Source organism: Hermetia illucens, chromosome 3 (genome assembly GCF_905115235.1).
Source record: "Hermetia illucens chromosome 3, iHerIll2.2.curated.20191125, whole genome shotgun sequence".
Lineage (NCBI taxonomy): Eukaryota > Metazoa > Arthropoda > Insecta > Diptera > Stratiomyidae > Hermetia > Hermetia illucens.
Genome location: NC_051851.1, coordinates 121,852,100 through 121,878,888, shown reverse-complemented (window position 1 = coordinate 121,878,888; position 26,789 = coordinate 121,852,100). Strand labels below are relative to the sequence as shown.

Genomic DNA, 26,789 nt, shown 5'->3' with positions numbered 1-26,789 from the left:
GTCTATTTATTTATGTATTGATTATGTAGAGAAGAATTTTTTGAAGAATTTTCGCCCCCTACATGAGGACGGACGATTTGTTAGCCTATATGACGTCGAACTTTATAGACGATACCACGACCGTTCGGTCCTGCTCAATAGGCTTCGGTAGGTGGGTTACCTGATCCGTATAAATGAGGATGATCCAATCAGGAAAGTCTATAAGTTTAATACCTATGTTAGAAAAAGAAGAAAAGGCAGACCCTGCCTCAGATGGAACGACCGCGTAGGTCAAGACGCTACGCCAGACAGCTCCGCCTGTCGGTTACCCCGCCCACCAGTTGAACTCAATGCACCATTCACATACTGGCAAGCCGCAATAGTTCCACTCAGGAAATGGAAGGCTTTGAGACGAGAATTTCACCAGCGGTAAAAATGTCCATAAAATTCTCATTCACATTCTAAACAAACAAGAAATCCTCACTCCCAGTTTAGACAAACATGTCTGGCTGGTTGGCCGAATTATTTTTTATTTCATCGCCGGGCGCTGGTAGAATCCAAACAGGCGAGAGCCTCCCAGTTACGTTGCGGCTGCCGGGCAGATGCGGAATATTCAGGCATAACTGGCAGACTTTAGCGATATCGAATTGGTGGATCTAGGCGAAAAGCGGGATGTCTGGAGTTCCTAAGGCAAACCTAGGCCGGATTTCGGTTGTTGTGCCGTTGATAATGATGATGATGTCGAATTGGTACTTTAATGATTTTACATTCAGAGAAAATATAAGAAAGTCGGGATACCGGAGGTCAGGCGCTTCGGGTATAAAGGTTTTATGTTCATCTTATGTGAGAAACTCGCTATGCACGATTTTCCATTCGTACATAGCTAAGAATACAGAATATTCCGTCATATTTTGTCAAACCTCAAGATTCATATATGTACATACAAATTAACGACATAAATACTGTGTTCACCCTAAATAAACAAATATTGCCTATTACCGCATGACGATGCATGCATATATATGTGCACATCTAAATTGATGTTTTTCCACTTGACTCCGTGCACAAAAGCATACATATACATCTATATTAGGTACATAAATTAAAAACCGCTGGTAAACAGAATACACATGTCATTGGTTACTACCGGCAAGCTTTATTAGCATATACATACATATGTCTGCCTGGAGTAATTGACACTGAAATGCAAATAACTACAACAAGTCAAAAAAGGAAAACTAAAACGTCCCCACGGCCCCACCTTTCATATAAGCTCACTGTATATGATGATGACGTCATACATGCCTTGGGTGCCATAACTTTACCTGAAATGCGAAACCATGACCTATAACTTTGTTAATAATATTGCCTTCTAACTTTCCTGGATAATGTCCTATATTATCGTCTATGCTGATGTCAAATTTTCTACCTTTAGGCTGAACTTAAGGAGGCTTTCCGGTAAATTTTCAAAACATGGCAATATACTATTATTAATTTTATTTGTGCAGATATTGGAATGGGATGTATTATGAGGCCAAGATTTCATCAATGTGATTCCTCATTTCAATGTACATATATGTATATAATGGTATATTAATTTAGCAATCGAAATAGATTGGATAATTTCCTTGGAATCTTTGTAGTTAGTTTTGTTTACTGGGCGTAGCTGCAACTCCGGGTACTCAAGCCACTGTTAGGTTCATTGTACTATCCCCGTAAATCGTCTATTCAATGCCTTCCCACCTATGGCGTTCACAGGTTTTAGCGAATCTGAGAACATTTTCCAGAGGCAGAGAGTGTGCAGATTGTTCATTCAAGAAAACCTTACCAAGGTGTCTTCGTCTGAGATTTGAGGAGACCGCGCAGCTGCATATAAAGTGCAGGGCCGTTTCCTCTTCCTCCTTACATTGGCTGCACATATCTGAAGATTGAGGTGGTGATCTTTCCCATATAGTAGTTTAAGGAGTAGTGTCCCGTTAAAAGCCCAACTAGGGTTTTCATGTCCTATTTCTTAAGGGACAACAGCCGCTCTGGCAAGAGTTCAAATTTCTCCACTTGGCTGTGTGAATCCTTGGATAGCTGGATGCCAAAAGCTGGTTTTGACCACACCATCGTGAATCCAGACCCTCGGCGAGCCAGTCTGTCAACCTCCTCATTACCAGCGATGTTTGAGTGGCCCGGCACCCACATCAGGAATGTTTCCTTCAGTCGGCTAAGTTTCAGGAGTACCTAATGACAACTCCACACCAACTGACTTGATATGTCGTTCGTTGCTGTTTAGTGCTGATAATGCTGCCTTGATGCCAGATTCGAATTGTGCGACCCCTCCATTTTTATCGGAGACATTCTTCTACTGCCAATGAAATGGCATATATCACCGCCTTTAATATGGTCGTCATTTTTCCGAGGGTTCAGGCCAGTTCCATAATCGGATTCCCCGAGAACACGCCCACGCCCTATCTGCATTCCATGACTGACCCGTTGGTGAAGAATATTAAGTCTGTAATCTGAAAGACTCATGGCCATTTATCGACCGTTCTTATCTTTTGGTGAGTACGGCACTGTATGTCTTTTCATCAGAGCTACCGGATGTTTGTCAACGAATTTCCAAATAGACGCATGACCGTATGATTGGCCGCCTTTCCACGCTCCAATATTATCGAGTCTATATGCGTCGTTGACTGCTTTCCGTTTCACCTCCAAGTGAATGGGGGGTAGATTTAGAATAGCTTGAAGTGTCGCAGTGAGTATAGTACTCATTGCTGCCGTAATACGTAGTACGAAAAGTAACTCAAAAGTTCTTTAAATGTTTTCAAATCCGAAGGGCATAAAAAATTAAGGAAATTATTTTTTTGACAATTATATCTTCATTCGCTTCTGCTTATATTTTGTATAGTGAATTTGCTGCTTTTCTAGTTTTTTCTGTTCAAAAACTCCTCGCTATACTAAAAGGATCCACGTCGCCTGCAATCCTCTACCCTTACTTTTTCTTCTTCTTTATATATTTGTTGGTACTTAAAAATGTATACTTTTTCTTCGCTCAGGGTTTCGATTTTATCTTCTTTCTAACGGTAACACCAAATCTCGGATCTATATGAATTTTTTAGCTTTCCTTTCTTCTCTGCCTTGCCATTTGAAAATCTCCGCGTGTTTCTTGACGCTACTTACGTTTCTTCTAGTAATCAAAGTGGAGTTGCCGATACGACTGTTTATGTCCATAACCACAGCTAGCCAAAAATGAGACAATAAACGCATCAGAAATCGGAACACTCGCGCTTCAGGTATGAAAGGTTATGTATTTCTCGTGTAACAATGTTCAGCACCCGACGGTTACATTACATATTCGTGCGCAGTGTATATCCATTTAATATGTCAGACCATTTATTTTAATGTGATAGTGACATTCCATTAGGGCACTTTACAGTGCAGTAAATTTACGCTAAAGGAACAAATTTGGCCTACTATCACTATGCTAAAACTGGACACTTCTTTCAAACTTTCCAATAACCTGATCCATCTACATCCTACTCACTAGAAAATTGTACATCTAGGCTGAACTTAAGACCGTTTTTTCTGGAAATTAATAATGCACCATTATTAACTATGTATATTTAAGAAGATATCGGTATGAGGGATATTATGGAAACAACCATGTTTACGCGAGAGGTTTAACTGTTCGATAATCATATTATCAAATTTATTTGAAGGAACCTTCTAAACTTGCACGACCATTAGGCCAGCGTTAATGAAATTCTAAAAAGAAAGGAGACTGTTACATTTTCAAGCTCATTGGAACTATATTTATCTTTATTCAGGTGGATAACTCGTTAATAACTCATTACAGAAAAACGTGGCCACAGATCACAAACAGGTATGTTCCGATTGAATCTAAGATACTCGGCAATACTTTAAAAATAAATATATCTAAAAACTATCAGCGTAGCAAGTTTAAAACGATTAAAACGATTTTTGTTTGAAATTAGTTATACTACATTCCGCACAGCATCTCAAATTCGACAGATTTCAAGAGAATTGCTGCAATGTCGCCATTTTTAAGGTTTTGCGTAAACGCAAAACCTTATTAAAATCGGTTTACTGTCTGTCTGTTTGTTGTTGATACAATATATATATATATAAAACCCTCGTAAGTCCCAAGTTTCCGAAATATATATTTTTTTTAACAGTCAATTTATTTATTAGACTTGTAAGACGATTGAAAGACTTACATACTGAAAAATGATTCAAATGATTATAGTAGATAAGTGATATGATCTCAATTCATATTAAAAAGTTGACTTGAGAAGTTCAACTTTACTATATTATAACATATAAGCTATCCTGAAAAGATCATTATGGAAGTATTGGTACCTTGCAAAGAAGTAAAAGTCTTTTTTCAAAACTGTGATATGATCGCAACAGTAAAATCAATGATTTTAAATAAACAAGCAGAGAATTTCATTTCTAAGTAATTCGCTTTCATGCAGTGCATATTGGATATGTTTATCCTTAATTGCAATCGGCAATACAATTGCGCCCCGACAATAAATTTGATTACTTTATTTTTGAGAGATACTACTACTGTCTAAGAACAATAGTAAATAGTTTTTTATTTTTATATCTTTTTATCTCTTCAATATGATTGTATTGCTGGTATTCACTTGATTTTCCTCCTCACGAATTCTATCCAGAATGGATTTTTAGCAAAAAAAAATGCAAACTTCTGGTCGGGTTCCAGAGGATGGACAATTCCGTAGCCTATGCATACTATATAACGAAGAAATTTGTAATCGATACCACAATTGTTTGGTTAGGAGTAAATCCGGTTCAATATGCCACGATAAATTAAACTCTCTCCGTTTTGATCTTAACTGGTTGTCGTAGAAGGGTTGATTGATTTCAATAAAATGTCAAGTAATAACGGGTTATTTTAATAAACGTTCATCTAAGAAACATCAGTCGTGTGGAAACTAAAAATGAAAAAAAAACAAAGCAGCAGATTCAAACTATCTCAGGACAATTACAATTTAATAAAGAACAACCACAAACGGCTCAATGTGACGTTCGAAGATTTCTGAACCTACCAAATGCTAAGGACTTTTAGAAAACCATTGGAAGAATACAAAATCACCTTAAAGTTTGGAATTTTTAATCATATATGTAGCATGGACGAAAGGCATATTCCATCTCTCCAACTGTTCCGTAAGAATTTAGTATATACCCATCCATATGGGTATAGGTTTCAATTTTAAGATGAGTTACATATGCTAATTCTTAAAGAAGCAACTCTAAACGGCAAAAAACTGGAAGAAGAATTCACTCTTCCCTTCTGTCATTATTTATTTCAAAAGTCAGCAATGCTAACAAAACGTTGGTGGTAATGTTGTATGATAGATAGTCTAGAATAACTTTGATCACGAAAATTTGGATTTCTGTGATCAAATGAATGCAACACACTACCTGGCAGACCATATTGTATTTCTTAAAGCGCTTTTTCAGGCTGTCAGGAACACTGAACAATCATGTTTTAGAATAAATAGCCGCTGGCGTAAAAACAAATCGAACTAGAAGGTAGGAAGTATGCTATTCAAAGCGCAGCAAAACCATGTAAGTGATTGCTACACAGTTTTATACCAAATAAACATTTTAAAAGTTTTTCAATATAAATAAAATTTATTGGAGTTTATTTAAAATATTTCGCATTACTTCACTTACAAAATAATATCCATGACACGACATAGTTCTAGCAGGAAATCGCAGGCAATAATGTGTTAAGGTTCGGAAATGAGATGAAATTTGGTACACATATGCAGACTGCGAAATCCCACGCAGGCAGTAAAATGCACGATTTTATGTGGAGTTTAAGGGGACGGGGTCAACATGTAAGCGAAAAAGGGATGCAAAACTCGATTATTGCTCTTCAAAGCGAGTCTCAGATTTGACAACGATTTTCAAATAGAAGAGTGAGGAATCAAAAAGAACAAATTTGAAAAGAGACAGCATTTATTCTCAGAATACCCAACCCGTAAATTTGAAAAAATTAACAGGTGCTTCTACATAAAATTTACACTTCCAAATACATCTCATACAGATTTCTCCTAAAAAAAAATTAATAAGGCCATAAAACACATATGAAATGCACAAAACGCTCCATACCTGTAGCGCCGAGCTTCAGGTGTCGTCTTGTCATTTAATTGGAATTAGATCACATGAAAATCTTTAATTCTACTTATAACAAATTCTTGACAAGTCTAGTCAGGACCTACTGGGAGCTTAGCGGTATGTGCAATTCAATTGTAGGTAGTATGGATACCGTAAATTCTCTATCTTCTATCACTTGACAATTTCATATGCACTTTAGCTGCACAATAATCAATTGTTATATTAAAATAAACAGTACCCGTTCAAATACTTAAAAACCTTCTGATGATAACAATAATTAAGGAGTAGATAATAATTGCTTTAATTTCAATTTTAACTTCTGGAATACTTTACAGCTATTATACATATGTACATATTTACTGCCAAAGCAAGTGAACACAAGTCCTTCCAGAAAAGATTAAACATGAGAAAAAATGCATTGTGCACATATGAAGATAAAAACAGACCTCTCAAGGTTGTGTCCGGATAGCGGACTCAATGTTATTGCTAAAAGTCTTCCCAACGGGACTTCCATTTATACAAAATCATTCTCAACGGAAACGACCTGCCACAGGCAAATTAAGTTAAATATTTAAGCACGACATTCGACATTGCTAAGCACAGCTGGAAAAGAAATGTTTTAGAAATGAAGGAAGCGTTACATTCTAGATACGGAAAAAGTAACTAGTTGTTGGGATTTCCAGTTCACAATCAACAACAAATTAATCATATATTATATAAATAGACTTTTAACACATTCACATTCACTAATTCAAACCTCTCTCATGACTTCAACACTTCAAAGTAAACAGTAAGTCCATTGGATTCTGGACTGACCTAATTACGAAGAAGAAAAAGAGGTTGATGGGGTACTATCAAAAACGCTTGTTTTCGAGCGGGTACTGAACGCGTTAAGTCAATATCATTGCCAAAGAAACTAATTTGAAAGTTACTCAAACTTTCAAAACAAAGTGTTGAGAAGCATAGTAGACGCCTCCTGGTACATTCAGGATGATTAGTATCACAGGAATGTGCGCACTGGGAGAGGAAAACGGATTAATATAAAAAATGGATTTCTACTTCATTAACGTGCTAATAGACGTTATACTGATACCGAGACTAAGACTAGCTGAGGAAGACTAGTCCTCGAAATATCGGTCTATCCTTGTTGGTATTATTGGAAAGATTTTTTGGTTTCCTAACTCGACATATAATCAATTGGATTCGTATCTGTTCACTCTCATTCGCTCTCTCATTTTTGTGTTTATGTTCCAATAGCCAATTCCACAATAAAACCAACGGAGTTGATCCTAAGGTCTTTCCCCAATAAATGTGAACTCGAGATATGCAAGGGAAGCTAGTTAATTGGGAATCTCACACGATGCTTAGTGAGATGTGGTTTTAGTAGGTAAAAATTCCACACCTTCGGGAAGCGTAACTATGGAACTATTTTTTTTAAACATAGGTGGAAATGTATATAAAAAAATTAAAACGTTAATGAACTAGGTGTATAATATAAAACGTCATTTTGGGAAAGTGGTAAAAAAAGTAGACGGGGAAGAGATCAAAGCAGCCGCCATGACTACTTACAACACAAAGGTTTGTCACATCACTGTCACTACTTCGCAAAGGTTTGTCTCATCATTGCACACATTTTACACATGTTTCAAAAGTGAAGTTTATTTGACTAGATATGAGGATGGGAACTGCTTGTGAATTACTAATTAAGAGCTTTCAATGGATATCCCACACACATACATTAGAAAAAATAAGTCTTTGCACACCCCTTTTGCACGTATTGGGAGCCACCGTTTAAACGCCATGCAAATTCATATATATTACTCACCAATCCACACAGCTAAAATAATGTTGGAATGAATTATGGAATACCTCGAAGGCTGTGGATCCTCCTACATTGAACACATCAATACCCTATGGATCATTTTGGAACAGTGTGTAGAGTTTAGATCTTCGCTTCATCTGCTCTCCATCGATTTCGAGGTGTTCCACAGCGTCATCAGAAATATCTATCTGGAGTGCCGCAGGAAGCATTAGGGAGAAACTATTAGCTATTATCAGAACGCAAAATGGGACGTGCTCCGCCGAGGTAAAATCTCAAAGGAATTTGAGGTTCAAAGTGGTGTCAGTCAGGGTAGTATTTTGTCACCGTTGCAGGATGTTAGACTTCAATGGACCACAGCATGTTCCCTCAAATACCTCGAGAACGCTGAAAACATATGTTTGTTCTCGCACCAAATCATAGACATTGGCCATGCATTTGGAAAGAGAGGTAAGTAGAGTCAGACTGAAGACAAACACCAATAAAACCAAGGATCTCAGTCTGACCGGCCATCGCTCTCTCCCTATTTGTATTAATGGGCAGGACATTAACAGCGCTAAATTCGTGGACGAGTTGATTAAAAGGCGGTAGTGGCAGGAGGTCAGTCATATATTGAAGAAGGGCGACAAATCCATTGTTGGCTAAAAACTGATTTTAATTAGGTTTTGTTTTACACAAAACCTTAAAAAGTACTGGCGAGCGGAAGACTCACCAATGATTTGAAAATACTTCCCGTGACATTGCACGGGACTATTAATTGCAGACTATTAATTTCCACAAAGAATCAGTGAAAAGGTACACTTTTTGTTTACTATTATTAGATTGTAATAAATGTAATAATAATAATAATCGCTGGCACAACAATCCAATTGGATCAGGGCATTGAAGTGTGTTAGAGCACTTCATTCAAGACAGGAACGGTACACTACAGGATTAGAGTACGCCATAGGAGGCAATGTTGGCAGCATTGCGCTCGCCCGAGATTATTACCCTGATTTGACTCATTCACAACTGAGTCGACTGGTATCGGACATCAATCAAATAGTCCGTACGACAGCCTTGTGCTTTAACCACTCAGCGATCCGGACATGTAATAAATTTGGTCAGATAAATTCATTTTTCATTTTAATAAAATATTTTAGGACTCCTTCCATTTACTGTTAGCTTCCAGCAGAACTTTCACTAGTGAAAGGCATCTCCCATATAGGTTATTGCATTCTAGGGTAGGGACCCGAGCCTAAGGATATTAATTTTGGTAGTAGTTTTCTTCTGTTAGATCACGTTATCAGGATTGCGAAATCTTTGGATCAAAGCTCATGGTCGCATACCTATCTGTCTTGCCACATTTACTTAAAATGAGTCTTAAATTTGAGAGAAACCACTCAATAATAGACCAAATTCCCCCAATATCGCCCTAAATTTGAACTTGATATGATGGTTGTCCTAATATAGTATCTTATGAAGTAGATATGAGGTAAAATCTAACATAAATTTTAAAATCGAGGACTGGATTATGAAATTTTTGCGTGCATACAAAACTGGGCTGAACGTTTATGTCTAGTAAATCTGAACTTGACACAATTCGTGAACGCGCTCGTAGTAAATTCATATCTTCACTATCGTGGGAAGTAAATAAGCTCATAAATTATCAGATCTTCTTTGACAAGACATATTCATAATATCAAAGAAAATTTGGCATATTTTATAGCCATATGTTTACTATAACTTCCAAAATTGTAAAACTTCAAATGGCGCGTGCTAACGTCTATTTGATGCATGAATATTTTTCCGTCAATATTCATGTGTATACGTCCATATGGGTCTCCGTAAAAGTGTTACCGTAAATGCTCTAGATTTGTACTAATCTAATATAGAACGTGAATTTTGAAAATGTTCAATGGTCTCTTTTCAAGGATGCGAAATTTCATTCAATCACTCTATATTCCATTCACCCATTTAATACCTAACATTTTGTCGATAGTGATAACTGAGGTAGAAATATTTCGATTATACAGTAGAGTAACTTCTTCGTAACACTTGCTTATGAGATTATGGGGTGCGTATTTTACAAATATCTCTGTACATTCAGTGATTGATCCTCTTCTATTTATAGTAGATGAGAGATACCAAAAAGAATTAACTACATCCAATTTGGCGTCGCGGCGTTAAAACATAGAAAATAAAGCAGATGTTGGAACCACATAAATTTTGGCGCTATTGGAAAAGATTTTCATTTTGGTGGGTATCATATTCTAATTAACCGGAGGGAAAGGAAAGACAGTGCAGCTTTGATGTTCTATGAGGGCCAAATGATTTATAGATTGGAGATTTTTTTAAATTATTAGTTGGTAACAAAAAAAAAACATGATATTATTTGCGTTAGTTTTGAACGAAGACGAAAATAAAAGTCTACCATAAATGCGTACCATATATACAACAGTGACAGTCCATTTATCATCAAATATATTAAACAACAGATGTTGACTAAACGTTGTCCTAAAAATTAACTTTTCAATCAGTTAGCTTCCATCACCATCTCTCCAAACTATAGTTTTAACTATTTTCACCTATCCAACTTATCCAAGTCCATCAAAGTTTTTTTTGTGATGAAGATTTCGAGTTCACCATGTCGCACTATACAACTATTCGGCTCCGATTTCCTATTTGTCATCTTCATCTACCAAACTGCTGTACAAATTTTTCGCACTTGTTCTTTGTTAAGTTTGTTTATTCTCGAACACGGTTAGTCTTTTTCCAAGGCCTCGCAGAATATAACATCAAATTCTTGATCTGGATGCAATCCCGAGGCTTTCAAACTTCATCCAGCGTATGAAGCCATCGTTGTTTAAGCTTGCCTTTTGGTCGCTTAGCATTCACTTCGATGTTCAGACCAATCTTGGCAAGTGAATTCTCGTTAGCGCGAATTACGTGATCGTACCATCGAAGCCGCCCCTCTCGCAAACGAATCTAGAAGCGGTATACACACTACACAATCCTTTGACAACCAATGAACAATTGTTTCCGTACAGAGGTCATACCAGGTTTACCCAACACCCACTTTCAAAATCGGCCAAATACGGCATAAAGTATGGTGGTTGTCTGAATCAAAATATACTTTCCATTGAAGGCAATGATTTCCTCTGACAAGCAGTAGAATCAACAACGTAAAGTGAATCAATGCCAGAAAGTTGTGCAGAAGCCGACGAAGAAATACTTACATCATCGGGGGTAGCACAGGGATTGATCCTAAGGCCGGAGCTCTGCAAAGCTTCCTGTGATAGTATGCTTAGACTCGACATGCCAGAAGAGTCGCGTCTGATCGGTTACACAGATGATGTCGCGGCGTTTGTTACTGGACGCACTGTCGAACAGACGCAACGCAGACTTGGCATATTGATGCGACGAGTAAGCAGATGGATGACTGCTCATGGTTATAACCTTGCACTGGAAAAAACCGAAGTAGTCATCCTGACAGAAAAGAGATTTACGAACTTGCGTCCTATATCGATCGGCGAGTCCATAATCGAGTCAAAACCAACGGTAAAGTACCATGGACTCTCGACGCAACGACGAGCTTTTTCGAGCAAGTGAAAACCGGATGGTAATCGCGGAAGTGACCCCCCTTGCCTTTCTTACTAAAGAGCGGAAAGCCATACACAAGTGCAAGGGAGAAGAATCAAGGGAGGTGGTTGCTCGTGAAGAACGGCAACGTACACTAGATGATTGGCAACTCTCTTGGCAAAATGAAACTAGAAGCAGATAGACTGCGCGGCTCATTAGCAACTTAGGAAAGTGGCTGAATTGGAAACATTGTGAAACTAACTATTTCTTTAGCTCCTAAGTGGACATGCAGATTTTCAATCTTACCTGCATAAGATTGGAAAGGCACGACATCCTGATTATATGTTTTGCAAAGGAGTTATGGACGACACCCATCATACCTTTTTTTGCTGACAAGTGGAATAGTATTGCGCATTACGTTCGGGTTCTTCTCGTTGCAAAGAAGACAGAGCTTGATCGGTGGAGGAGCGAATGGCAGGGGGTGCCTTGAACTGACAGTTCCCTTCCTCCTCTCTCCGCCCCTCGTTTGGTGAAAGGAATTCTCTGATTTGGCTCCGCAAGGCGGGAGAGTTTGTGGGCTAGCTCGAAGTAATGTAATAAACAGTTCCAAGGTAGCTCTCTAACAACGGGGAGGTGTTAAGCTGGTAGTCCGACGACGTAAATGTATTCACCTACCCTTCCAAAAAAAATTAGGCCCCACAATTTATACAGATAATTTTTTTAATACAATCAATTTGGCGGAAACTTTTGAAGCAATTAATCGCATATGTAAGCACAGTGCGTCCATGTAAAAGATTTATTCGGAAGGAATTTAACAAAAATAGGACATGAACAAGTCGGGAAACCGGAAGCTCAGCGCTTCAGGTATGACAGGTTTTGTGTATTTCCTTTATAAACAGATTTGAGTGTGCATTTCTGTCATTAGCATGTAGCACGTAAAATATGCATATATTATGTGAAAATTTCCACTTTCAAATAATATTTACATTCATAGTCTTGAATTTGCAGAGAAGCGTAGAGTGAACTTAAGGGGGGTTTTCCTGTCAATTACTAAAAATTCTAGTAATGTACTATTATTAACTTTATTTGAACAGGTATCGGTATGGGTATTTCGGAGCCTAGGCACCATATAGTGGCAGTCCCCTGATTTTTTTCAGATTTTTCGGTTGGGTAGTTTCTGAAAATGGGTTCGTTAAAAAAATGACCACTTTCAACCCCCCGCACTCCCCACCTTTTCAACAAATATCAAAACTAAGACCGACTTCGGAAAGTACTAATCGAGACCTTTAATTTGATACCCCACACGACTATATTTGATGAAAAAAAAATTTACACCCCCATTTTGCATGTATGGGGACCTTAAAAATAAGGTGGCCGTTTTATTGCCAATTATGCACTATATGTGTGCTGCAGGCAATAGCAGTCCAAAGTTGAAACGATAATAAGTCGGATGCAGATAACATACCAGATGCTGGGTACACATACGTGTAAGAGGCTAACCAAGCAACGGCCATTGCAATATTTTTTAACATGATAGACGTAATTGTATTGGCTGCGTTTATCATATGATGAGGTGATCTCGGCCAAACAAATTGACAAAGGGCCTTCGTTCCTGAATGTATTAATTAAGTAAGGGAAGCTTTTGACGTAATTGTGGCTCAAATGCGAATGCGAGTGATGTGTCTGCGCTCGCACCAATATCAAATAGACCATCTTGATACCTCTGCCGTAAGCTAAATAATCGCCAACGGAAGACTGGGGTTCTATGTCACAACTAGAAGAAAGCGATCATTTTATTTCTTTAACGGACCAATTCTCAGAGCCTACACAACCCAAAAAAAAAACTGAAAAAAAAATCACAAAACTGCCACTATACGATGCCTAGGTTCCGAAATACTTTCCAAAGCGATCTGTCCAAATAAAGTTAATAATAGTATAATACGCGAAAGCCAACATCCTGACATAACATATGCATTTATATTACGTGCTAGGTACTAATACGACAAATGTCCACTCAAACATTTTTATATAAGAATTACACAAAACCTTTCATATTTGACGCGTCCAGCTTTTGTTTTCTCGACTTGGTATCAAATGTAGGAAACAATATGTGCACTGAATGTTTTCTCACTTGTACTATATGTCCATACAGTGGAAACCCGATAATTCATAAATCGATTATTTGTATTTTCGCCTAATTCCTTCCAATTTGTAGGACCCAGAATTAATTTTCGTTATTTCGCACTCCCGATAAATGGTAATCCCGATTCACTATATGAATTATTGGGACATTCATTTTCGTAATGATTTGTTCATAAGACTGTATCTCAGTCATTCCAATGCAGTAGTAAGCAATGCTGTGCAAATAGAAAATTCACGAAAATACTACTGCTTTTACCAAATAATAGTATAAGGTCGCCTATATTCCCAGTTCCAGCTCTAACATCACAGAAAATACCAACCACGAAATCAATTTGAACTGGAACACCCAAGTTTTTGCCTCCACCTAATTCTCAAACTAATATTCATAACATTGTGATATCACAATATACTTACCATCCATACAAACATATTTGATATGAACTAGACCACTATCCCATAGCACTGCTAATGGATCGTCGGCAGCAAAAAGAAAGCTGCAGTGATTTTTCCCGGAACATCTGAAATAATGGAAAGGATGGTACAAATATGACAATTGCAATTTCATTCAAAATATTTGTTAGCAAAACATACTAGGATATAGCATAGGACATTGCTTTTGTATTCATACTAAGAATCATTCATATTAATATGACCTTATTGAGTTAAAGGCAAGTCTAAAAATAAGTCCCAGAAATGAAACCAAAAGTTGCGACTAAAATATGGAGACCTGTGCATATACTATTTGTCTGAACATGTCATTGGACTATTTGAAACATTTTAGCTAAAATATCGAAAAAAGTAGCTAAATTTGTTCAAGACTTACGTTATTCGAACGGTGTCAGCAGTACCGTTCTACAAACATAGATTTAAGGATGTCGTGTATTTTTGAACGCGAAATATTGCCATCATCTTACCGAAAAATCTATAATTATGTATTCAACTCAATACGTAAAAACATACACACGGTGGATCTTTGCCTCAAGTAGATACGTACTACTGTATGATTTTCAGAAAACAATGACAGTACATTCACTTTACTACACCTAGTGCAAGCAATAACAATTCACTTGTGGAATATTTAATAAGTACACATTTCAGGCAGCCGGTAGGCTATCAAATTTAATTAATAAAACTATACAGAACAGAATACAATTGTTTTTCATACCAAAAAGAAATACAGTTTATTGCTTAAAGGCGCTTTGATTCGAATCTATTACAAAGTAGATACGTTCTAATCAATTCCAGTAAGCATGCCTTCTTACTTTTCAGTTAATTATTGGATGAACATATTTACTATAGTATTAACGTGTTTCGGCTTCCATACATTTGTAAGCGCATATACGGGTACTGCTTCCTGCCCTGCGCCTAGGGTTCAAACTATTTGAACTGAGTAGGTCCAAATTATAATTAGATACTAGCTATTCAGTTAGGCGCTTATCTATTCAAGTACTTAACTACTGACACTGATCAATAGAATAAATTATGCTATTCGATTTGTATTGATGATTGGTAAGTTTTATTTTGAAAAGGGAACCGTTTCACTCTATATATGTTACCGCCTAACAATGTAATGGCCAATTGTTTGATCTTTTTACGGGTAGTTTAACACAATCGAGAATTTGCTTCAGATACATGGCACGGGTGTATTTTGGGATCGACGATAATGACCTTCGTGTTGAACTAGTACACTTTTTTACAGCAATGCATTACTCAGTTGACGTTATCCATATGGTGCGAGCATCTTAGCGGTAATATCATAAGAAATCAATTTGTGTAATTATATGGCATTATCAGAAGATAAGTTTGAGTTTCATGGATGAATGCCTCAGATCCTAATAGGCTCTTAGTCTATTAGGCTCAGGCATGCCAATGGAAAGATTAATGGATTGTAACGTACTTCCCAGAGAGGAAACATCGAAGTCGTTCCAAATACTAAAGTTTTGTCTAACAGATGGCATGTCGACCTCAGACAACATAAAGAATTGAATATATTTATAACCATGTACTGATCTTTGCACTGCATATTTTTCGATGTTTTTCATAAGTGCTAATGCGATTTTTATATTTCTCCGCATATTCTCCGTTGCACTCCGCCTTTGCCGTAATGGATGTTATATAGTGTGTAAAACATAAAAAGCCGGTTGTTTACTTCCCTCCACTTTCTTCCAATATTACCCGCCATCACCTCGTTTCAATTATATCTCATAAATTATTCGAAGCAGATAAATACAGTGAACACCATTGATGAAAATGTTTTCCCCCAATTTAATAACATTTATCCTGTTCTCTTCCTCCTGCAGTTACCCAAGCGTACTTATCGCCTTTTCTATCGTAAATTTGAAACAATCACGCATTCAGAATGAAATATGTGGCAATGAGCACTAACTGAAGAATGATGCGTTTTAACACTTTAACCTGTGTTTACGGCTTTTGGCCTCTAATTAACAAAAAACCTATTGTTATGGAACCTTACAAGTTAAAAGGGAATACAATTATAGGAATGTAGGGACGGTTACCTCTGGTTTTCAAAGTCATCTGCTGAGATAGATCCAAATGAAATAACGAGCAATGCAAAACATTATCTGAACGAGGAATAGTCCAAATTACAACAAACCGAATACTGGAGTTTAAAATCATCCTCAAACTAAACGAATCACATGACAAGCCCTAAGCATTTGTCCGACACAAAGATATGATCTAAACACCTGCAAATTACCAACCAATTAATTTTTTACATACACCATACAAAAATTTTGGGGGAAAACATCGTGGTGAAGACATGATACGCAGTATGTATTTTTAGCATTCTAATTGTCAGAAAATCAATAGAGGTTGAGTTTGGAGGTTATCGTGAAAAATATAGCATGCGAAAATTCGTTAAAACTTAGTACTAGTTAAACGAAAACGTACTTTAGTAAAAATGCAACGCGTAATTATCTGCGATTTCTAATTTATTTAATTACCAAATATGTTTGTTGCGAATCGTTTTTATCAATCTGAACTCCTGTTTTTATATAATATACTATTCCCAACTCCAGGTAAAGCCGACGCATCCAGTGCAATCTTTAGTCAAATAAAATAAAATTACTGAGAAAAAGATAAATAAAATGTAGATGGGATAGCTGCACAATTCTAAATCTTACTATACATCATCTTCGAAACTGGCCGGCCAGTTAATTCCACTGCATGGCATAGTCAGCAATGTAATTGTCGCCCCTCCTTAGGGTGTGATGCATCCACTGCCACTTCTGCCTCCCGATCACATTGCGTACGGGTACCAGGCCTGTGCGCCGACCAAAAAACGAAATTCTTCGATTATAATAGTATCAGACCAGCGCATTCCGATGATACGTCACAGACAGTTGTTGGCGAAGGCTTGGAGCTTTCGATTGACAATGGGGGTCACTCTTTATGTTCTACTCAAATGTAGCAAAAGAGAAAAAAACATAGCACAGAACAGCTTCAACTTTCAGATGTTGAGATAAATGCATTTAAAGATTTTACAAGACAGCGGGTCTAGCGCTGTTTATGCGTCGGGCAACATCCAATTCGGTGCCACCATCGACAGGAACCACGTTTCCTAGATATACAAATTTATCAACGTCTTGGATGTACTGACCATTAATGTAAATAAGGAGAGTGTTAACCCGTCAGACTGAGAAGCTTGGTTTTTGCTGGTATTTATCTTTAGTCCAACTCTAGATGCCTTTCTCTCCGAATCCAGAGGCAGTTGACCGAGGTCCATGACCCAGTAAGAGAGCAAACAGATGTCATGAGTGTAGTCGATGTGTTTGAGGAAAGACGTTATAATCCATTGAACTCCTCCATGTATCCCGACAAAGTAGCATGAAGAAAGTCATCGATAACAAAAAGAAATAATATCGGTGGCAACATGTATGGAAGTAGCAGATCTACAGTAACTGCAGTTGTAGCGATAAAGAACTCTGCGTTAATTGCTATCCTGCAGCAGCAGTCGCGACCATTACGAATGTCTGAAAAATATGGAATTCGGTTAAGAACGTGGCTCAGAGTAACTAGCCCCAGCGAGCGATTGCTGTTACCTCATCAGACCATTAAAAAAGGGCTTCACAGTAAACTGAAATCGGGAAAGTCAACAGGATCTGAAAACCTTTGGAAAGCGAAGTGTCGGAAGTTTCAGTGAGTTCTTCAATCGGGTTATTGATGGGGATATAAAACCATCTGATTGGCAAGACAGTATAGACCTTCCAATATGAACAAGGAAAGGCAGTTCAGCGGAATGTTCGAATTATCCGTTTCGGTCATAACCTCTGTTATGAAGATTTTGGAGCCCATCCTGAACAAACACTGATATCATTGAAATTACTATGAACCAAGAACTGCGGCAATTTTGATGCAATATACGCCGCGCGGTTACTCACACTTTCTAGATGTTATCCTTGATCTAGACAAGGCGTGCCCTGTGCCACAAAAGATCATCTGATATGTACTGCGATAACAACTATAATAATACCAAAGCAACTCATCTTCTGGATTGAACTGCTCTATCGCATTCTAAAACTAGAATTCGAACTGCGGCAGCGACATTAAAACCGTTTCATATCTCCGCCAGCGTTCACTAGCCCCTTCATTCCCGTCATAAGGGCACTGCACTTATACAGATGGTGGCAAAATATATGATTGTTCAGCAGGGTCAGAATATACTGACATTCTTTACATATTTCGACAGCATGGCATATTGAAAATGTACAGATAAAACCTCAGGCATTCAAAATATTTTTTAAAGCTATAGCACAAAGAATGAAGCGCGCGCAGTATGTATAGAAATGAAAATTAGCCGGCAGTAGCTACTCCAATCGTTCCTTCTATATAATATCCTCGATCCTACACTGTTATCAACACTTTACATAAAATACAATTTTGGAACATCGAATTAGTGGGTTTTCTTACGAAAAATCGATTGCCAAAACTTTAAACGCGTCTTACTTGAAGCCACATTTGAAAGTTTCGGGGAAGCACTCAAAAAAGACTATAATTGTCTTGTGTCCTGCTTTGTGCAATTCTTCAATATTTTTCTATAAAGGTACTGAAGTGAAGGATATTCGACTACTATTAAGGAAAACCAACATGGGATATAATGCGACTGTTCAAAAGTAGAAAATATAACGTAAATACTGCAAGCAAGTGTCAATAAAACCTAGGATTTTTCGATGATCCTGTATATATTTTTACGTTGATCCTTGATTGGAAACTATTTGCACAACACTACCCAATTGCTTCCTACTGTCGACATAAAATCTAGTATAACTATCCTCTTATTTTTGTGACAATTTAGATAATTCTCGAATCACTGATTTTGTATCAATCACTTTCCTCTGATGAATACACCATAATCACCAGATTCTGTCTCTGCATTCTATTTTTCAGATCCACTCAGAACTTTTCTTTCTTTCTGCAGCCACTATTTCGAAGGTCAATGTTAAGTCATCATCGTTTCCATGATTTTCTTTAAATTGTATAAGCTTGTTTAAAGGCTTTGACGACGTAACGGTTGAGTGGATTGGGTGCCAGCCTCTCAATCTTCTTGCGCGGAGTTCAAATTTTGGCCGCCATGGATGCTTGTGCGCGCTTTGTGCTTGCCCCTCTTCTGAAAAAAATATCACTTGCCTATCACTGACTGCGGTAATAATAAATTTGAAGCATATTCCCACTGGATATAAAATGGGGGATAAAATAAAAAAATAGCAATGTTAGTATTGGTAGAATTTCCGTCAAAATTTTTAGTATAATGCTCCTATTATGGCTTGTATAACCGCAAAATTTTGCGTGTCTAATATGAACCAAATTTAGGAAGTATAGTAATACACTTTTATCAACTTTATTTGAGCAGATATTAGAGTAGTAGGTATTTGAGGGCTAGATGTCAAACAGAGGCACCATTTTCGATTTATCGATTGATAGTTTCTGAGCGCGGGTACTTGATTTAGATGTACATTTCTGAACCATACGGAGATGGGTCAGCCGATGAGGTGTTTCTTTAACTTTAACTTCTCAAGAAAAATTATTAATCAAAATCTCGTTACTGGTTCTCTTCCATAGCTTAAGATATAATATAATCAAAATTTGGAGGGAATAGAGCATAAATTACTGTTTGACACTTTTGAAAAGTTTTAATATACGAAAAAATGAAAAATTGTCACCCCCAAACCATAAAATTGCCATTCGTTATCTAAATTTTCTGCCTTTTTTTATCTTCGTCCACCTCATGCCGGTGCGCGCTTCTTTGCCTCACCTGTTATAGCTGGAGGCATTGTGTACATATCTGAGACTTCCATATTCCGAAAAATGTTAATCAGATCCTACTTAAAGTTTCACACAGCAATGTCGATTACAACAGTTAAAACCCTCAAAGCTTGGTCCAAGAAACACTTCACGTGCTGCGGGATAACACGTACACTTCCCTAAAAAAATTATGATTTACTAGGCACATAAATAATCGGTCAAAATTTGAGCCTACACACAAAAATCAACACGAAAAACTTTATTTTAAACGAGCAAGTAAAGTTATTTTTTAACATAGCTCTGAGCACTCAGAATCTAGTGGTCCATTGCACTCGATTCCCCCGTCTAACGAAATATCCCGGATTCGTTTATTTATCGCAGGATTTCCTTTAGTGGATGTAATCATCAGCAGCAAGCATCTGATGTCTGATGCGCTCATAAGCAGGACACTCGCATAGAAAAAGTTCAGTGGATTCCGCTTCCCCATTACTACCTTCACTTTCTGCCAAGAGGAAGGCACATAGCTCAGAGTAAGACATCCTCGAAAAATATTTCGTAGAAGTTGCTCTAAGTGTTCTATACCCTCTTTTAGCATGGCTGGGTAGATGCCATCCATGCCAGGTGCTTTGAAGTGTTCCCTTGCAACACCTTCGTGTCGAAAAGTTTGCAGAAACCGCCAATTCTCTTCTTAATTCTAAGATCCCCGGGTGGGGTACTTTCAAGAGAGTCTGTATAGACTCAACTCTAGAGTCCGTGAAAGTACCACCCGACTTTCTAATAGTTAGAGTCCAACTTGGCTGACTCATCTTTATTAAGGACTTTGCACAGCCTGGAAGTATCCCTTTCACCTTCCAGTTCTTCACAGTATGCTCTAAAGGAGTTTTATAAGCCTCTTATATTCACGCTGTGAGTTCCGGAAATTTAACCAGTCTTCATCCTTATTGCTTTTGCAAGCACGATTTAGAAGTCGACTGGTTGATTTCCGGAGTTTTTCCACCATCGAACCGTTTCACCGCGTTGGCCTCGGGAAATAGGGGAAGCCTCTTCAAAGGACTCTAAAAATGTGCGATTCAGAGTTTCCAATTGATCTTCTATCGCCAAAAGAGTCCTTAGTCACCTAGGGAGCTCCACTTTGTCCAATCCGTTTCTATCGAATTTCGTCTTTGTATTAAAGACTGTTCGCCTGCAATAATCTGAGTAACGATGATCTGAGAGTGAGATCTCATCTAGTCTGGCACTCGTCAGTCTCTAATCAACTCTAACTACTTTAAAGTGCAGATTGCAATGTCAATTACTTCATTTCCTATTGGCCCCACGAACGAAGGGCGCACCCTACGTTCGCGGTCATCAGACCAGCTGAAGTGATAAAATCAAACAGCTTCTTTTAGAATTGCATGCTACTGCCCCAACAAATATGCTGAGCTTTCGCATCACAAGAGTTCAAGGCCACTTGATTCTGCATGCATTACCAGATCCCGTAGTTTTTGCGTCTGCGGAGGATACAAAAAATCATAGGGTAACTAAGCAGAGACAACTATGACGTTTCTCCTCTTACCGTTAACCTGGTAGCGTAAGTTGGCTGCAACAAGGTCCTGCGAACACAGGCTCTTGATCTTGAGGATCTCTCATCGAAGAAGATCCTAGTCCTTCACTAATCGTACATTATAGCCCGAAATTAAAATTACAAATAGCAAAATATTCTATCTATAATTCTAGGGGGGTTAAATGTTTACAGCTCATAAAAAAATACCGACTTCATGAAAACTCTTTAAAAAGTTGTTACTCCATGAGGATGCTAACTATTCTGTTAACATATCCCTGAGAAAATTAGCAGAATATTTTAATATGCAAGCAAGTGTAGAAGAATTTTGAGTAAATCAAAAGTTAAAATTATGGGATTATTTTGCAGGAGCCTTAAAAACACAACACTGCTGTCAGATTAATTAAGTACATTTTTTGCAAAGCAAAGAAGCGGTAAACTAAAGTAATTATTATTGAAGTGTTGTCTCCTTGGATTATTTTTCGACCGTAAACCCAAAAGATCCATAGAGAAACCACATAGTGATTAGGTTTCGCTTAACTGTGAAACAAGAGAAAACCATACCATTAACAGAGAAATTAAATCTAGTGGATGCGAGAATATTACTATTCTGTGTATTTCTAGATTTTATTTTACAAAGTAAATTGCAGTTCCCTTGGACAGATTCGATACTTCTGTCATCCTGGAACTGTTCTTGTGGGCTATCAAATATTCTACAATTAAGGAAACATGCCTTCTCTTTGATTCAATATTCTCATGTACGAAATTTTTACCATTCGGATCAGAAAAGAATTGTATAAATATCAATCAAAAATGCGATAAAACTAAAATTATTAACGCTTGAATTTGGAGGCCGATATTAGAATTTCTAATTTTTAACTCGATGTGAACCCAAATATACAACTGGTATGTGCTCAGTTATCAAAATATTGTAATGATGATACTTTTTCATGACATTCAAGAAGTACAATAGAAAGATTCGTCGTTGAGAATATTAGGCTATAGCCAAAAGCCTCTTTGGTTTCAACAAAGTCTTCCACAAACATGCAGCTTTGTATCTATATATGTATATATAAAAAATTTAATACTGACACTTTAAAACCTCACATAACAATTGTCTGTGGTATTGAAACCAGTGCAGTCTTTTTAAGCCTTTCTATTGTTTTTAAAGAATGGAAGATACATACAATTGTATATGTTCACCGGAAGAATACATACTTTGACTGTATGGAATTTCATTCAAAATATCTTTTTCCTGAGAACTACTTTTCACAGTACTTCACTTTAACATACTTGTACTTGCATAAGTACACTACGAAAGTTTCTCGCTCCACATATCTATGATAGTAGGCCAAGTAAGTATTGTCTTTCATTTTAAGTCTATTCTGGGCAGGAAAGAATATTCAATTCAGATAGATAGAGTGCATATAAAAGCTTCATCCTTCTCATATCTTTAAAACATTTAAGCTAGACTAGAAATATTTACATTCGTTTATGGAAACACACGTCATATATAATTTCTCTTGACGACAGCATACACAAGTTTTTAACAGCCATTTTTCAAAAATAATTTGTTGAAACAGCAACGTATAGCCACAATGTCAGTTTATCTGAGGTGGTGATTTCAAGGATAACCATTAAACATGCCGCATACTTTTCACTGAACAGCCGAGAAAACATTTTCAAGTGGAAAACAAATAAGGGAGTCCATTCGACGTAGAGAATGACAGTGGAGAAGGGGACAAAATGAAAGATGATGAAAATACACGTACAACAGACAAAGTATCTTTGCGAAGATAAGACCCGTGCATCTTTACAGTACTCACTCATCATTCCTGCAGACTCCTGATTATATAAGTTTTTATATTTACCTTGCGGGAAAGAATCAGGACCATATGTTTCTTTAGATTGTGCAAAGTCTCGTCTGGCGTTCATGCACGCTGTATGGAAATATTTCCATTTGTCTTTGTGAACACTTATCTTGCGTACGGACTCAAAATCATAGTACTACCAACTTTGGATACTTTCCTTCCCCTGCAGTTATTCACGTTCGTAGCATAAGACTGGAGTAGGGACTATCACTCTCTTTCTTTGCCACCAGAAAATACTTCTTAAACAGAAAGATTCCTTCATCAGGAGTTTGTTTTCAGCAAAAGTATGTTTCTTAACTTTAAGCCACCCTCATCTTAGAAGGAAACTTTTCTTGATATTGATTATTTTTTGGCCACCACTGATGTGTAGAAGGCCAGGGTTGCATTTTCGAATAGGGTGGCACTTGAGAATGATGCCAAGAATATACTTCTATGCAATCTACAATATTGGGTGAAAATAAAATTTGCCGGTAGGTTGCAAGTGAAATGCTTTGCGGAAATGATAAATCCGGAAACGGTGAGACGAAAAGGGTCGAAAATGTCTTTTGGAAAGTCCATAAAGTATTATGTTTCTCTTGAGGAGTTCGTTGGGGAAAATTGTTAACTGACTATATAACATATGTTATTGATTTTTCCTATTTGATTTGGGCACCAAGGGTAGTTTGTGATTTAGGGAGATAGAAGAAAACAGGAGCGTAGTTCACTTTGTATCTAAATTGAATGTGGAGGACCAAGCGTTTATTGGCGAATAGGAAGTGCAATCGCAAACCAATTCAAGGGAAGCTTCAGAGTTCTAAATTATCTACTACCTACTGAAATGTTCAAAAAAATAAAAGTATATTTCATAAGTTAATTTGAATGGAATTAATCAAAGTAGAATCATCAAATCTAGTTTCTCATTAATTTAACAGTATATTTTTCCAAAATAGATCTGAAGACATCTGAAATAATATAATACGATATTGGAAGAGATTCAACAAAAATACTGAATCTCATTGCAGCACATTTCCATAAAAACCAAAATAATAGATCTAGACCACTCAACAAACTTGAGGGAAAAGTCACACATTGCCAGAATCTTGGCAGTCTCAGCCTCAGTACCTAGGATCGATTATCTTTCGTTGATAATTCAGACAAAACAAATTTCCGAGCTTTTCTGGCAAGTTAATTTCAATATGTTCATTGAAGAAATTACTCGTGAATTTGGCACGATATATATTTTTTGTTTACGTTTTTATGAGTTGTATGCCAGCGTGTATACGTAAATAAGTCTCGAATATAAACTATGGAGCAAGTTCGCGGGTCCAGTGAAGTAAACAAAGGCTTAATTCAAACAAGAATATAGTGAGCAAATTTTACATTAACACATTAAGTATGAATGGGCGGTTTTTATCTCAAATTGGAAAGTAGCTGGGTGAACATTGTCAAAATGGGAAGCGCGTGAAATCTCATATTATGAATGAAGAAGATTAAAACTCTAATGAATTGAATTGGGAAATATGCTTTTGAATCTCTATTTTTAAACCAAATGGTGAGCCAGTTATTGTAAACAAAATCAGATCACCTTTAAGTGAACCAATCAAATTGCTTGGATCTGAATGAACTCCTTTCAATATATTACCAACTTCGAGGCAAGTTGAAAATATTAAAAAGGTTATTAGGCTAGGTGAAGTGAAGTGAAAAATTTATATGATTATATTTCAATCGAACTTTCTAGTGTTATCATCATCATCAACGGCGCAACAATAGGTATCCATCGTAAGACAAACGGTTTCGTCCAGGGCAGAGGCAACTCTTCAGACGCTGCCTCAACCTCTGCCCTGGGAGCAGCGTGACCGTGAGTGGCATCGGATGGAAAACGCTCCATTTATATGTTAAGGAAAACACGCCAAGGGTGCGAATTATATCCAGTAGAAACCGATAGTTTGAGCCTGAGCTGGCTAAAGCTAAATTAATTGTTTAGGATAAGGATGAATGGACGAAACCGTTTGTCTTACGATTTTTAATGCTTGGGTGCCATGCCCCAAACGAGGGATCCGCGGACCAAATAAACGTGGGAGTAAGTTGCTCTCCATTTGGTCCGGTCCAACAACAAGTGGTTGTGGACTTAGGATCCCTCACTTATCCTAAACAATTAATAGGTATCCAGTCTAGGCCTGTCTTAATAAGAAACTCCAGACATCCGAGGTCTACCAATTCGATATCCCTAAAAGGTGTCTGGTGTCCTGACTTACGCCATCGTTCCATTTCAGACAGGGTCTGCCTCGTCTTTTTTCCTACCATAGATATTGCCCTTATAGACTTTCCGGGCTGGATCAACCTCATCCATACGGATTAAGTGACCCGCCTCTATTGAGCCGCACTTTATCCACAACCTGACGGTCATGGTATCGCTCATAGATTTTGTCGTTATGTAGGCTACGGAATGGTCCATCCTCATGTGGGGGGCCAAAAATTCTTCGGAGGATTCTTCTCTCGAACGCGGCCAAGAGCTCGCAATTTTTCTTGCTAAGAACCCAAGTTTCCCAGGAATACATGAGGACTGGCAAGATCATTGTCTTGTACATTAAGAGTTTTGATCATATGGTGAGACGTTTCGAGCGGAACAGTTTTTGTAAGTTGAAATAGGCTCTGTTGACTGACAACAACCGTGCGCGGATTTCATCATCGTAGCTGTGATTGGTTGTGATTTTTGACCCTAGATAAGGGAAATTATCAACGGTCTCAAAGTTGTAGTGTCCTTTCTTTATTCTTCCCGTTTGACCAGTGCGGTTTGATGTTGTCGGTTGGTTGGTTTTTGGTGCTGACGTTGCCACTATACACTTTCCCTTGCCTTCATTGATGTGCAGGCAAAGATCTCGCGCCGCCTGCTTGATCGTTTTTTTTTTTGGGGAATAAGGTAGGTGAATGCGTTTACGCACAGAGTGTTGGACTCCCGCAACAACACGGTGTCGGACTACCAACTAAACACCTTCCTGTCATCAGAGAACTAGCTTGGAACCGTTTCACACATTACTTCGGGCTAGCCCCCCCGCTCTCTCGGCTTTGGGAGCCTTCAAGTCAGGGAATTGCTTTCACCAACGGGAGGGGAGGGGAGGAAGGGAATTGTTTGTCCAGCGAATCCCTTACCGTACGATCCCTCCGCCGGTCGAGTCCAAACTTCTTCGGAATAAGAAGAGCCCGAACATAATGCGCAATACGATTCCAGCTGCCAGTGCTGTTCAGTATCTCTCTGACAATGTTGTCTGGAAAGAGTTCTCCTGTGTCTGCATAAAGCTGCTGACGAAAGCCGTCCCACCTCTCGCAATAGAAAAAGTGTGTTCAGCGTCGTCCACCACATCATTGCGGAACACACAATCAGGAGATTGCGCCTTCCCGTTTATATAGGGCCCCCGACATTCGCCATTAGCCGAGCCAAGGCCGCGACTCCAGCTGCAGCCCTGTCCGCTGCTGCTTT

The 26,789-nt window shown here is 37.9% G+C and overlaps 1 protein-coding gene across 4 annotated transcripts in view; it reads right to left on the bottom strand.

Moving 5' to 3' along the window:
• Positions 1 to 26,789, bottom strand: part of LOC119650983 — a 103,864-nt gene that overhangs the window by 43,530 nt on the left and 33,545 nt on the right. For all 4 annotated transcript variants that reach the window (XM_038054249.1, XM_038054248.1, XM_038054246.1 and 1 more), the window contains exon 4: positions 14,075 to 14,178. In XM_038054249.1, the coding sequence (XP_037910177.1) occupies positions 14,075 to 14,178 (104 nt within the window). The remainder of the gene's footprint in view (positions 1 to 14,074; positions 14,179 to 26,789) is intronic.